A 15,694-nucleotide genomic window follows, 5' to 3' on the forward strand; every position below is an offset into this window, starting at 1 on the left:
CTGAAGAGTATATCAGGTTTTGCCAAAGTTTCAAGGTTATTCTTAAACTCTTTAATTCTTATAAGGATCGCCTGTATAATCTAACTTAAAACGTATATATATATTAAAAACATGTAACTAATATGTTATATTATTTACATTGTTTTTGTCAGTGTGTTCTGATATATGATATAATCAACTCCTTAATTCATGAAGATAACAATTACAGTCATTAAATCAGAAGTTGCAATTATTTTTAGATTAACAACACTAGTTCACACAGTTCTTAGAATCTGGTTATTGTGTTTAACAAATAACCAAAGTTTTGTTTATATGCTTAAATAGTGGGGATTTTTTCAAGATTAAAATATATATTTTTATTAAACACACTCTAATGACATGACAAATTATTTTTAAAATAATTTTAACCTTAAATATGTCTCTAATTACAGAATATTAATACATTAACGTTTTGTAAACAAAAAGCTTTGACATGGAATACAATTTTTTCAACAGAACAATTTTTAATAAAATAAGATGTCAAAAATTAACTTCCTCATTTCCAGTCCAACAAACCGCGATTATCCAACCATGGCAGTAATTCATTCATGGCCTGCACGTATTTGTGATTTTTGTACATGAGTTCTCTCATTTTCGTCTCGTCATTTAAACAATTTGAGTAGTGTTTGTTATCAGTTTTGTCCAACATTATAATTGGTAGCACCTTCGATACAACCATATAAGCTATAAACAAATAAGGTAAAATTGAAAATATAATTTGATGTTAATTAAACACTTACCGGCCAAGCCGTGTTTGAGTAGAGTATTGTGTAAACTCCTTAGTTTAGGTAGTGGCCGATGATATTCCAGCAATTTCAGATTTTCAATTAGCTTGTCGTAGTAGAAACGAACAAAAAAGTCGAATTCTGTGTATTTTATGCTTAAATCGGCCGAAGATAAAATTAAATAATACAAATCATTAGCTGGTGAGCCATATTTTCCAACTTGAAAATCTAAAAATACTGTGTCTTCTATCTTGCTCCTGAGCATCCAATAAACTGAATACATTAATTTGTTTATGCTAACATATTCCTCTGATTTTATTTTGAGTCCATCAGTTATAATTCACGGGGAATTAACTTTTGTAATTCAAGTAATACCGATCAATCGATATACTGATCGCATCAGCGAGTATTGGAAAATAATCCACCATTTTTCCAATTTCTTCAAAAAAATGGTAGTAATATCATCAGATTGCATTGACACCTTTTCAAGCAAAATACGATTGAATTCACTGACAGATGCTTAACTGTGACTCTCGCCTAAACATGCTAAAGGTGGTGTTTCCACATAACGAAGCGAAGCGCATGGAATTTCTGCAGTTTGTTCAATGCATGCGTTCATATGCTTTCCAATTGAGTGTGCACCCTTTATCGTGCTTAAAGTATTTGTCTGTTCAAGAATTCGTTCCAACAGGTATGTAATCTATCCAAACTGTGTTCAGAATATTGAAAATGCTTGTGAGCCAAGATTACTTTTTGCTATTCTTAATTCTCCGTGTAAAGTGTCTCGAAATGTTCTGAATTATGTATTGATATCATTTTTTCTCTTCTTGGTAGCTAAATGCAGGTATCTGAGCAATGTCTGAAATAGTCGTCTTCTATTTGGTCGCCATTGAAATTGTCCCCTTCAATATAAAAGAAGTAGTGGTGGTATTTCCAGCTGAAATTATAATACATTTACTAGCGAATATGTTGAATATTTGTGATTGCTGATATAATAAAAACTAATCAAAGTTAATAGTTACTTTTATAAAATGGATAGAGTAATGGTTGCATGAGTATTTATGATATTTCAAACATATAAAGATCCAAATATAAAAATATGTTGATGGTCTTTCATTATTGAAAGGCAATTTGGGTATTTACTTTAATACACATAGATGTGAATAGCAGAATATCAGAATAGCGTTCAGTAATCTTTGCAGTGTATGAAATTCAAATGAAATATCTCCTCAAACAAAAATTCATGTTTACAAAGCCTGTGTAAAATCCGTCCAATATAGATGCCTGTGTAATATTTCGAGAATTTAGTGGCCACGTAGAATTTTAAATATGGAACTACTTCAACGAACAAACCAAGAAGATATCAACACACAAGTTAAGCGTACGAGGAAGTACACCACACAACACTTCAATGGAAGCCCCAAGGCAACAGACACATAGGAACACTATGCAACACTTGGAGAAGAACGATAACAAATGAAACCGGCAAATCTTTAAATGAATTAGGTTATATTGCTAGAGACAGAAATAGTTGGAGATTCTATGTAACAAGTCTATGTTCCTGATAGAGTAAAGCCAATAATAATTTTATTTTTATTACAGTTGCGATTGCTATAATTTTTTTTGATTGTATTGAATGTTTGAATGTAATAATAATAATTTTTTTTCTTTATTAATAATTTAAAAAAACATACAATCATTATCCATACTTTATACATTTTTTACTTAAAGCTGTGACTAATGTCGTCAGCTTTATCTAGCGATTGCCTACTTTTCTAATCCCTCTAATCTTGTAGTGAGTTTGATGTTATAATTAGTATATATTGTTGGTGTGCATACATAAGTGCGGTTAAAAGATCTCAACTATAATTTGTTGCCTATATTTTATCGCTTGATTAAAATATGCGCATAAATTTAGCCAGTTCGTTCCATTAATGTTTGAATGTATAGGTATATATTTTCCACTTTTATAGTAATAGGTACCTACCATCAACTTCTACTTCCACATTGATGCGAAGCATAAGTGATGAAAAATCTTCTTCGGACTTAATGTGATCCTCAATGTTTATGGATTTGATTAAATTGAAATTTCCTAATTTCTTTTGCACTGCCTTTTGTAACTTCACAGTGTCCAGCCATAGTGGTAAATTGTTCTCGATCAGCAATTGTGCTGCAGATCCGTTTGCTATAGGTGCCATTATGAACTGCAAGGAAAAATAATTAGAAAAGTATAATTTTTGAATATACAATTCAGAGCAATAACTTTTACATAAGCTTATTACATAAATAGGTTATACAGGTCATTCAATGGATCAGTTTAGATCTATTAGCCCATCTATTATGTTAAATTGTAAAGTTAAAAAATAAAAAATTAATAAAATATAATAAAGACTAACACGATTTGTTTAGTTCTTAAAATATCGTATGAGAATCTTCTACAAATACTGTACAAAAATAAAATAGTTTTGAATGGTACCAAAGTCTAAATTATTAAACAAAAAGAATCATAGAGATGAGAGAATAAAAATAAATATAAGGTAGAAAATCATATAGAGAATATATAGAAAACAAGAGAATCGACAGGTAGGTAATAGAAAATAACGAAGGAATAATATATTGTGGTGAATCTAATCACATCACAAGGGAACACTAAATTAGAAACAAAGTTTACTTTGAAAATAATCATCTTAAGTGGAAACGGTTCTTCGAGGACTTAAGCCTATATTTATCTAACTATCTCCACTTTTACTTTGTGTTCCTTGTTTTCATTGAGGCCGCCACTATGTTGGTTATTATAACCTGCTTGTATTCTTTTATTTAATATTAGCTTTACTTGATTATTATTGTCACACATTTTTGAAGTCAACTGAATTATAGAACTTTTACTTATAGATTTTATAGGTGGACAGGGAAGATTTGCAGGAAAAATTCAGTTTTACGTCAATTACTTTTTTTTCAATATTTTTTTTTATTAACATAAAGAATATTGTGGAGCCTTATATATTAATTAGTTGACGTCGTTTTGTTATCGCTTCATTAAACAGTACTAAACACATTATTTATTTGATACTAAAGTTAATTTCAAATACAGTTGAACATATTGTAATTTAAATATTAATACTAGCAATTATTAATATTTTTTTAGCTTTCTCAATACCGACTATGTCAATTTTCCTATATTAGATCTTCTTTGATGAGTTCGCACTATCAAATAATTTTTCTTCTTTTCGAAAGCCAGATTTTTAGTGTTTTGGCATGATACCTGCAATTATTTATTTAGTCGACACATATATATGCCGCAGTTATAGTTGCATTTAGTTTTATCTCATATTATTATGATTTAATTCTTATCCTTTGATAAAAAAGTTATTAATGGGGTGACAACCGCTCATTGAATTGATCGATTGTTTTAATTCGCTTAAAGAGCTCATAGTTTCGAGAGCATATAATTAGGTATCGCTACAGATAATGAATTTTTATTTAATATTCACATGATATATCCAGTTTTTATCAATAATGATACGGTATAGAAAATGTTTCATTATCCTATTATTCTAATGAAACCAAAAAAGTCTCTCTGTTTTAGCTGGACGATAATTAAATGAGCAAAGCTGTCTTTAATAAGCATATTCTTCATTTAGTTTTATAATATTTAGTTGCAGTTGCTATATAGCACTAGAAGCGAAAGTATTTCTAAGAAATAATATTTTCTATTGCATTTGGAACTGGTAGGATAATGGGATAGTTTTTTTGTGAAGAGTTGAACTTTCATATAGCAGTAGTAAGAGATGATAGGATTTATTTTTTATTCTAGAAAAATAATTTTTATTTAAATCAACCTGCATACTATATAAATAAACTATATGATCATTGTGGATGAGAGTCTATGCATACAGTTCTTGTAAGGAATGAGTATATTTCAATAAATGAACAATTTTAATATAAATTAAATCGAAGATCAAAGAAACAACTGCTTCATCCATGCAGACAATGAGAAATCCTTCTTTCGTGGCTTTATTTTTTATATACCATACATCCACTACTTTATTTAACTATTTATTTACTATGATCTTATATAATGTTAATTCACTTTTTGAATTAGTATTTAAAAGTATTAGTAGAATTCAAAGGTAGTATTATTAATAATAGTTTACATTTCTTGGTAGAAGGTTTGATTTTTATACAACATTTCATTTTGCTCATTCGGTTTAAGTCCATGCTTGGGGCAACTGTTATATATTTATATATTGCAAAATTTCACCACCAGATGTCGCTCTTAATAAAAAGGCGGTGCTTAAGTGTGCAGGGGGTTGAAATTTTAATATTTACTTTAAAAGTAACCTTATCACTTATTATATTTTCCTGTAAATTAAAAATATGTATATGCATATTAGTCAAAACAGCAGCACTTAAAACAATCGCTATTATAAACTTTAAACTTAGTTAACTTAAATCACTTCAGCAATTTGATAACAATAATAATTGATAAAGGTTTACAGTTTTTATTTTTTTTTGATATAATTTATGGTAATGAAAAAATTTGAATTAAAGAAATTAATATGTTTGGAAGTTGAGTCAACAGTTATCAAAAGTGTAAGGAATAACTTACTAAATTTAATCGTTTAATTAAGTATAAAAATATTAAATTATGAAAGTACTTGAAGTGTTGAATTAATTTTATTGATTTTGTAATTTATGTCACTTAAATAATTAATTACACAAATTTTTATTTATAGAAAAACATAACACAGCTCACTTTAGTTTTTTTATTCAACAACACGACTAACTAAAATATGCAGGGAAGTTGCCAGCGACAGCAATCTATAAAATGCCTGAGTGAATTTGGTACACAATAGATTTCTATGAAACTGATAAGATTCAGAAAATGTTAAAAGAAAATTAATTTATCAAACTGTATAAACAATTGTATTTTAAATGGAAATTTTATTTAATTTTACTATATTCAATATTCCACAGTTTTTACCTTTCAAATGCAAAAATCCCACTGAACTGTTGCAAGCCAATTAACATTTCGTATGCCTTACCAGTTAAGCTGCTTTTGGCTAAGAACATGAATTCATAGGAAAATATTCTTATCAAATTATTAAAAAGGTTAATTTATAACATTAACAAATAAGGTAACGAAATACCCAACCCCAAAATCAAACGACTAACGTAAGTGCCAAGTAATCAAATCGATTGCGAATGCTTTTATTTGAGATATTTCAATTGTTTGATTGATAACTTTTTTTTACCATTTTTAGTTCCCACTTTCTTTTATAGCGACAATAATTATGGAATAGAATATCTCCAATTATAGACATGTGATATAGTTTGATATAGATAGAGTTTCAAATGCATAATTTCGTTTGTTTGTTTATTTGTTTGCTGATATTGGCCAATTTGATAGTGTGAGCTTACGAGTATATCAAATGGAATATCAGAATTTGCCTCAGAGAATGAGTCAAGACTCACCTTAGAATAAATAAATATTTTTATCACATTTATTTACATATGTTAATTGAATATTAATAAGTCCATGCCTTATTTGATCTTATAAAATTTAGTTGTACACATGTACTTCAACAATAAAAGCAAATAAGACGCTAGTCGCATAGTAAAGTGAGTACACATGACTTGCCAATAATTGCATTATAATAAATTTATAAAAAATTACTCCCTTTTTAAATATAAAAATATTTGCCTAGCCAGTATTTGTCAAATGCAAATAACATAATTTTAAAAAAAATATACACCTTACTATGAGCTTTGTTATTATTTTAGATTTAATGTAATTGGCAATCTATTTGTTCAATTATAAACAAAGGTGTTGGTATGGAATGCTCTCGGTAAATTGGTTATACTATAAATAACATTTAAAAAGTATTAATTAAAGTTAGTTGTAAATAGAGCAGAATTAGTAATTTGCATATGGGTCAATCTTTCACAAATCGGATGGATTTTGGCAAGAATGACCTCATTATTGGAAAATTTTTTTTTGAAATTTAACGGTTAATATTAGTACTTAAATATAAACAATATTAATTGTTTAAATTATTTCTTAAAAATTCAATCAATTATTTTTAAAACGCAATAAATTTCAAGTTTCTATCATTTATGGAGTCTGAGATATGGTCGTTTAAGAATGTGTCTACAATGTTAATTGACAAAACCCCATTGGTTCATATCTCTTAGGGAAAAAATTACAAATTTTTTTCCCAAGGTACGGGTATTCTTATTTTATGAAAGGATCTTATAAAAAAAATTTCAGCTAAATCGGAAATGTCCGAAAGTTGCCCGATTTGTAAAAGAATGAATAAATCTAAATCTGTATATAGCAATGCGGATCTTAATAGAATTTTTCTAATGTATTTATACATTGCACATATTCTAGACTGCAGTTTATTTCTTTATATTGTAACATATTCTAGGCAGGTTTCTTATGTTTTATTTTTAAGAAGCACAAACTGTATTTGTGATGTTTGCAAAATACTTGTCTTAACATGTGACAGTTAATATCTGCATCTCCATTAGTTGATATATATTTATTAAATAGGTCAAGAAATGTTGCTGACAACAAATGACTTTATCATCAGTTAAAGCCATTCAGTAATAAAAATCAATTTGGTACATGTTTAAATGAAAAATATGCTCTGGGCTTAATGCTATTATAAAATTTATGCATTTGCCTCTTATTAACCGTTTCAATAAAGGTCTTGTTTATCAAATATTCATCTTATATGGAAAGCTAACTACCATGGGTTTGATTTTATTATTAATAAAATTAGCTTAAAATACATATAATTAACTAAATATATAGACTAATGTCTAATACTTCAAACTTAACTCCATTAATCACTTTAATAGATACCTAAATATAGCATAGTATAATCGTAATAAATTTATAAGCCTATAGAGATATATAATAGGTTATACTAACTCCCAAAAATAACTACAATATAAAAATAATTGTAATATAGAAGTTGTCAAGCATTTAAATTCTCCTATACTAAAACTCTCCAACTGTTTAAAATTTATTAACAGGTGATCCGTTTCTTAGTACGTAAATTATTTGATCTAGGAAAAAATTAAGGAGAAAAAATGTATGAAGCAGATTAAAATCAAAATCAAAATCAAAATCAAAATCTGAAAAACCCTTTCCAGGTATGGTATTACCTTTCTAGCAAAATTTCACAACAAATATTTTATCAACTGCTAAATTTTTTTATGTTTTAAACAGAAATAGTAAATTATTTATGAATCGAGATTATATAGATCATTTATGGTATGCATAATTAACTTGTAAATATTATGAGTATTATAAACGTAATTGTAATATTATAATATATTATATTAAATTTAGATCAACATTTAAAACTAATCTTTCATATACGAAAGTAAAATAAAAACAGTGCATTTTTCTAAGAATTTTAATAATTTCATTGGAAGTAAAGCTATAAACTTTTTTAAATTCATATCAAATTCCTTAACTGTGCTTGTAAGTATTATCTGACTTTATATTGTTTTATTATAGAAAACTATATTTAACAAAACGTATATAAAAGTTTGATTATCAAGCTGATCAAAATTATTATAAAAATTTTTGCAGAAATCACAAGTTTAAGTTAATAATAAAAAATAGTTGACGTAAACAATTGATAATTATCACTCCAGTGCACCGCGATTTAGTAGCCATTGCATTAAAGGTTCAATATGTTTCCGATATCTGTCATTTGTAAGCGCAAGCCTCTTAAATCTCTCTCCAGCAGCGGCATCACCAAGTATTTTTTTGGCTTCTGAATCTTCAGTAGATTCCATTAGTACTGTGCCCATAACACCAGTTGCGGTAAGGTAACCTAGAAATATTTATTAGTTTTTCTTTATAATATATTACATGTATTATAGAGATAACCCCATAGTCCATATTTGCAGAGCTGTAGCTGTAAATCTCTCAAAGTGGGCAGTTGCTTTGGATAGTTCAATAGTTTTAGATGTTCTATTAAATGTTCGTGATAGTATTTAATAAAGTAATCAAACTGTTTCAGTTTAATGTCAAACTGGGTTGACGATATTAATATGTAGAATAAATCCTGTGAGGGAGAGCCATATTTTGGTAATTGGAAATCTACAAAATAGGTTTCCTTGATTTTACCAAAGGCATCATATTGAAACATAATATTATTGCACCAGAAATCACCATGATTTAACACATTAAATTCACTTGCATCAACTTTAGTAATTTTATAGAGATCATCTGTTAGTTTGGATTGCAATTGTTCCTTGAAGAAGCATGTAAGAGAAATAATGATATTATTTTTTATGAGAAATGAAAGCATAATACTCGTTGAAAATATTGTGAAAATATATACCACCAAAGAACATATGGGGTATGGCATATTTTAAAATTAGAAGTGAAATAAAATGTTCATAAACTAACGATTTAATATTAATCTATAAACAGAATAAATGCATTCTTAAAAGTCTAAATCATTTTAATTTATTTATGAAATTACTCTTTTTAATCATTTAAATCTACTTACCACACTTTCCTTATACGTTTCATAACCTTGATAGGTTATCATAGACTCTCTAAAATGTTTTGCTATGCTATCATTCATTTGGTCTATAAAGAAATGATTCGCTTCAGTATAAAAGCCAATATTATATAGATCTGGATAAGGTCCTTTGACTGCTACACGTGTTGCCGATGCGGCATGATACTGAGCTAATTTCTTCAGCGTACAAGAGGTATGGGCTGTGTCAAATCCCTCTAAGCGATTAGCATTTTTAAAACCACGAGGACGTAAGTCCTCCAATAGTATGTAGTTTTCTGTAGATTTCAATTTATAAAATTCAGGACCAAATTTAACTTCAAGTCCTGCATCACGATATAGTGCTTCCAATTCCGGTATAATTTCTGTATACATACTGGACTCGATATAAAAGACATTATGTAGTTTTAACATATGCTTGAAGACAATGCTGTCATGTGGAAGCTTTAACATAAAGGATACAGTCTTTGTTTTATCATCTGCAAGGAATGAATGTCAGCAATGAATGCATTTTTTTTATAAGAATTTAAAATATAAATTTAAACTCAAATTTAATATTACCTAGTAAAGTTACTTCTATTTCAATCTGCAGCATTTGTGTGGCAAAATTTTCGCCTGCTTTTAAAGCTTCTTGAACTTGAAAGTTTTTGATGCTTTTGTAATTCGGTACATTTTTTTTAAGAATATCTTCGAAAAGACTTGCCTGCAGCCAATTAGGCAATTTCAGTGGAGTTTTTGAAGATACTGGTACTGTTTCAACCATTGCAAACTTTTCACTATGTTTTAATTTTAAATACAATATAGAAAATAAAAATTATTTAATATCTTCGTTTAAGGAGAAAAAATACCTCTATCAACTTTTACTAATAGCACAAGACTGATAATATTTTTTCATGTACAAAAATGTGTTGTTTTTTCACTAAAATAAACATAAAAAGTAAACAAATAGATTTGAAAGCTTTTTGCCAAATTGTTGATATGTACTTCCCCAGTATTTTCGTCATATACATATTCGTAAAGTCACGCATGTACGGGAATATCTAAACTAATTTGACACAATAGACCATTTAAAATTGTTCTCATTACTTGACAGTTTAGTCTACAACTCAAAATTAGAGAGCATTACTTATATTTGAGTAAAGAGAACTAAAACTCTTTTTTATTAAATATATTTGTACATTTCTATAATTAAAGTACTCAGGTTATAAATAAATAAAAAAAGGTGTCTTATAGGTTTTTATAAGATCTATTATATGTTGTGCGAAATAATTTTGCAGATACAAGAAAAATATTGAAAAAAGTAACATATAAACTTTTTTTATAACATAATATATTTATAATAATATAACATTATACAATTATAACATTTTATAATTATATAAATATATTATATATTTTTTTATAAATAGTAAAATTTATGAGAATCTGAAAAATGGTTTGGTCTGTTTAGTTAGACATATTTTCCGATTATTAACTTTGTGTCTTATGGAGATATTCTAGAATTCCCTATCATTTTTCATGTCAGACATTTTCTTAAGTAGGTACGTACCCTAGTTATAGTTATAACTACTAATTGTTGTTGCTTTCCATTTGAACAGTGACGTATCTTAATATTTGGCGCAGTGGAATGAAATGAAAACATATATTTTGATATTAAAAGTTTGTATAAAAAATCATTCTGTATTGAATATTTGTGTTTCTTAAAATTGCATAACAAAATAAAAGAATTCTTCAAAAACGGCAAGGTTCTGTCATGAACATACGAAAATAAATTGAACTTTCAAAGAAACTATGTTAGGGAAGACAAAATTTCCAATTTATATATACCTTTATTTTATTTGTTTATATAGTTATATATATATATATTTATTTATTTATATTAATTTGTATATATTTATATATTTATTAATATAAAAATAAATAAAAAAAATAATAAACAATAATAATACTATATAAAAAAAGAACAAATCATTTAATCTAATTTCAATAATTAATACAAATTAGACAACTACACATATCTGTTTGCCAAGGGATTTCTTCTAATATTTGGAAATATTCTCCTACGAGATCGGAAGACTTTTGGTTGTTTGAGCGATAAAGAAAGAGTTTGATCTGGTAATATACTAGGAGACACTAACCTGGTCACCAATCGAAATTTTTTAGAAAAGTATGCATAATATGGTATATACAATGTTTTATTTATTTTTAGTTATAGATATTATTTTATAAAATACTTTTTTTAAATTTTTGCTATAAGTAATCAATATTTAATTTTTATTAAATTATTTACTTTTTCTTAATTTGACTAACAGTCCATTTTTCATTATATTCTTTCATAATGTAAAAACATATACTGTATATCTTGAATGAGTGTATTAATTTCTTTTTATTATCAATTTATGTTTTTATAAGTGCTCTTTCCTGTAGATTCACATATGTTAAAATTAATTCATTTTGCTATCGAGTTTGCACTATCTGAAAATTTTTAACGATTATAAATTTAATCAAATTTTTAATTATAACTAAAAATGCAAAAAGGCATTTTAAGATTTAAAATAAAGAAATATTTAAACATAAATTCTAATAGTGCTAAATCTAATAGTGAATACTAACTTCAATAGCTTCAATACTAACTTCTTAAAAACGAGAAATTAATTTTATTTTATTTATTTATCGAAGCATCAATAACTTTCACACATATAGATTTATTATAAATCACTAATTTCTTATACATTTTCATTTATATTATTGAGCGATATTGGATTTATCCCCAAATTTCGTTTTTGATGTTAATTCCATTAGAATTATACATATATTACAAGAGTTTCAGAAGTTGTTTTTATAAGCAGTACATTGTCTAGGTAAATTTTTCCTTTCATATTTTGTTAACATTGACTGGGAGTCTGCATTAAGTTTCATTAGATTATAAAACAATCGTGAGTAAATTACTAGCGCGAGAAAAGATCAACAGATAGTCATACAGCACACAGCAGACAGTTTCACGGACAAATAAATTGAAATTGTCATAATGATGAAGAACCACCTATATATATTTTTATATATGATTCAAATGTGTGAATGGAATAATAACTCAACCGACTGTGCATGATTTCAAAAATGATGTAATTTGTAGTAATTACATACTCTATAATTTTTATTATAACGTACTTCCCCTTGCTATGCTAAAATAATTTACTAATAATTGACAATATCAAATATATAATTATATACATTATATAAAATTTCCAGTTTTTTATTTATTAAAGGTTAATTTTCGTGCCAGTAAAGTACATGTTATTTTCTGGTATATTTATAAAATTTTAAAGAGAAAAACTGCGAATGTGTAAAATAAATATTGTTAATAATTAATGCTCACCAATTTGAGAAAAAATGATTGAAGTTGTCTAAAAAAAATGAAATAGTTAAAAGCATTTATATTTAGTAGTAAAAGAGAGTGTGTCATTTGCATAATGTTCTACAAGAGCTTAAAGTCATAAATTACATATTTTAGCTTTTTGATCTAAATAGTATAGATGTATCGAGATGTAGTTCATCCACAAAAAAAAAATAATAACAAATAAAACACCACATCCAATAAAAATAACTGAGTGCCGTAGTTGAGTGCTGAGTGCTGACCTATATATGTAGATCCCGATTTAATATCTCAAAATATAGTAAGATTGCTAAGTTTGATGGTATTCTTATTCTTATGTTAATATTTTCCATTTACATTAATTTGAATAGGAGTTATGAATATATCTTTAATAGTATGATATCAGACTTCAAATAATTAATATTTGAATTTCTATTATGGTTCTTTTGCAGTAATTTCAGATAAGATATTTAAGTATATAAAAAAGTTGTATTCATTGCACTTATAAATATATATATGTATCTATGCTTTGTTTTGTATCAGTAATTGTGATAACGTAAATAATCACGATTACTTGCAAAACAATATATTCGAGGGGTTTCAATACGTAATCATTTTACTATATTTTATATTAATAGCTAACATATGAAATAAAATAAAATATGATAAAAACAATTAAGTCATATATTTACTAATATTATGTTTTATTTACATTAATTACACATATTTATATACATTTATAAATATTAAACATATATTCTCACATAAATAATATTAATATTTTTAATTTAAATTATCGATTTAATATTCTAAAGCACCACGTTTATATAGCCAAGGAAGTATAGCTTCACAATGTTTACGATATCTGCTATTGGTGTACATTAACATTTTGAACTTCATACCATCATCAGTGTCTGCTAAGAAGTTATCAAAACTTGCGCTATCTGTAGGATCCAGAAGTACTGCTGCCATAACACCAGCAACTGTCATGAAACCTTTACATAAAATTAAAAAAATATATAGGGGAATATTCATAAGAATGTATGTGTGCAGAAAGCAGCAAATGCTATGTTCTATTTATAGATCATTTAATATCACTTACCCCAAATTCCATACTTATAGAGAGCTATATGAATTTCTCTTAGTGTGGGTAGTTTTTTCGGATATTTAAGTTGTGTTAAATTTTCTATTAAATTGTCATGGTAATATTTGATCAGGTACTCGAATTGTTTTAATTTAATATCAAAACAGGTAGATGATAATAAAAAGTATAATAAATCTTGTGCTGGCGTTCCATATTTAGGCATTTGTAAGTCGACGAAATAAGTTTCTTTTATTTTACCGAACGCATCGTATTGAAACATTATATTATTCGTCCAGCAATCGCCATGATTTAGCACATTGAATTCATTGGGTTTTGGTTTACTCATTTCTAACGATATGTCAATTAAATTTGGCACCAATTTTTCCTTAAAAAGAATTTAATATTAATTGATTTGTATGATATTATTAAAGCTAAACAGTAATAATAAAAAGCATTAGCATTATTAAATTAATATAAGGCAGTACATTAAGTTTATAATAGTACAATGGGCTTTTTTCTACTTTACATGTATTATATGCTTTCCACGAATATATTAACTTTATTGATAATTCTTACATCTCTAAATTGCCCTCCTTGGATTTATGTGTATCAAACAAACTTTAAAAGATTAATGAAATTGGAAATGTTCATATATCCATATGAACATGAGAATTTAAAAATGAAAAACGAGGAAAATCTTAAAAAGAAAAACCTCAATTGTATAATATACAATATAGATTGGATTACAAAATTATATCACAAAATGGCATCGCAATATTCTGGTGTGATAAAAAAGTTTGATATTCGATGACTACATGAAGTAATGGTGACGAATTTACTACCATTTTTGGACTAGGCTAGTATCTAGGATTATCTAGGACTAGGATTATCAAAATCTGATTCGAATCTTATCTAATTTATTGCAGTTTTGTAAATACACTCTGATTCGCTTCACTTTGATTCAACTTATATAAATCACTTACTATGCTCTCCAAATACAACTCATGTCCTTCGTAATTCTTTAAACACTTCACAAACATGCCGTACAATGAATCATTCATACTTTTCATTAGTGCACGATTGTTTTCAGTAAATGGGCCCATTTGAAATATATCGGCATATTTGCCTTCTGTTTCCACTTTAACCGCAGACGCTGCATGCCACTGAGCCATTTTCTTAAGCACACATTTGGTGTGCTCCATATTGAGTCCCTCTAAGCGGTTGGCATTTTTAAAACCAGCAGGACGTAAATCCTCTAATAAAATATAATTCTTGTCAGTATTTAACTTATAGACCTTTGCTCCAAATTTAATATCAATGCCAGCATTCTTATACAAACGCTCCATATCAGGTACTGCTTCAGTATAAGCTTTGTATTCCGATTCGAATAAATTAAAATGTTTCATCATTTCTTTAAATGCCTCACTCTCATGGGGTAGCTTCATCATATATGAGACTGACTTAGTTTTGCCATCTAAGATTAGTTAATTTAGTTAGAATATAGGTATGTTGTGATATGTTGTTGTCACAAGTATGCACTCACCTATTAGTTCGGCTTCTATTTCCACACGCAACATTAGTGTCGCATAATTTTCTCCTGCCGAAAGTGCTGGTAGTGCTTTGAAGCTTTTAATTGCTTTGAAACCTTCTAAATTGTCCTTAAGAAGCTGTTCGAATAATTCTTTCTTAATCCATTCTGGTATTTGTGGACCAGTTGGTGCAGTTCCATTTTCAGCAGACATTTTTTACAAGTTCGAAAAACAAACAGCGCAATTTAAAAACTGAAACTATTTTGCTGGAATGACGAAAGTAAACTGAATTTATAGTAGAGAAAAAGCTTCTATAGACAAATTTTAGAGAATTATTGTAAATAATTTCGAGATACTCTTCAGCAACTGAGTTAATCACTTCGGCATAGTGA

General features: G+C 27.3%; 2 protein-coding genes across 2 annotated transcripts; both read right to left on the reverse strand.

Annotated features, from left to right (window-relative positions):
• Positions 1-383: 383 nt before the first annotated feature.
• On the reverse strand, positions 384-1,192 carry LOC119675596. Its single transcript, XM_038086802.1, has 3 exons — positions 1,140-1,192; positions 780-1,021; positions 384-723 (listed from the first exon to the last, which is right to left on the reverse strand). The coding sequence occupies exons 1-3, from the start codon at positions 1,190-1,192 to the stop codon at positions 536-538; spliced, it is 483 nt and encodes a 160-aa protein (XP_037942730.1). The 3' UTR covers positions 384-535.
• A 7,142-nt stretch (positions 1,193-8,334) lies between these two features.
• On the reverse strand, positions 8,335-15,694 carry LOC119675597. Its single transcript, XM_038086803.1, has 8 exons — positions 15,317-15,694; positions 14,757-15,247; positions 13,792-14,158; positions 13,494-13,684; positions 9,878-10,112; positions 9,305-9,795; positions 8,677-9,043; positions 8,335-8,620 (listed from the first exon to the last, which is right to left on the reverse strand). Exons 1-8 carry the CDS (start codon positions 15,513-15,515, stop codon positions 8,430-8,432), a joined length of 2,532 nt encoding a protein of 843 aa, XP_037942731.1. The 5' UTR covers positions 15,516-15,694; the 3' UTR covers positions 8,335-8,429.

This window comes from Teleopsis dalmanni, chromosome 2, assembly GCF_002237135.1.
Source record: "Teleopsis dalmanni isolate 2A chromosome 2, ASM223713v2, whole genome shotgun sequence".
Lineage (NCBI taxonomy): Eukaryota > Metazoa > Arthropoda > Insecta > Diptera > Diopsidae > Teleopsis > Teleopsis dalmanni.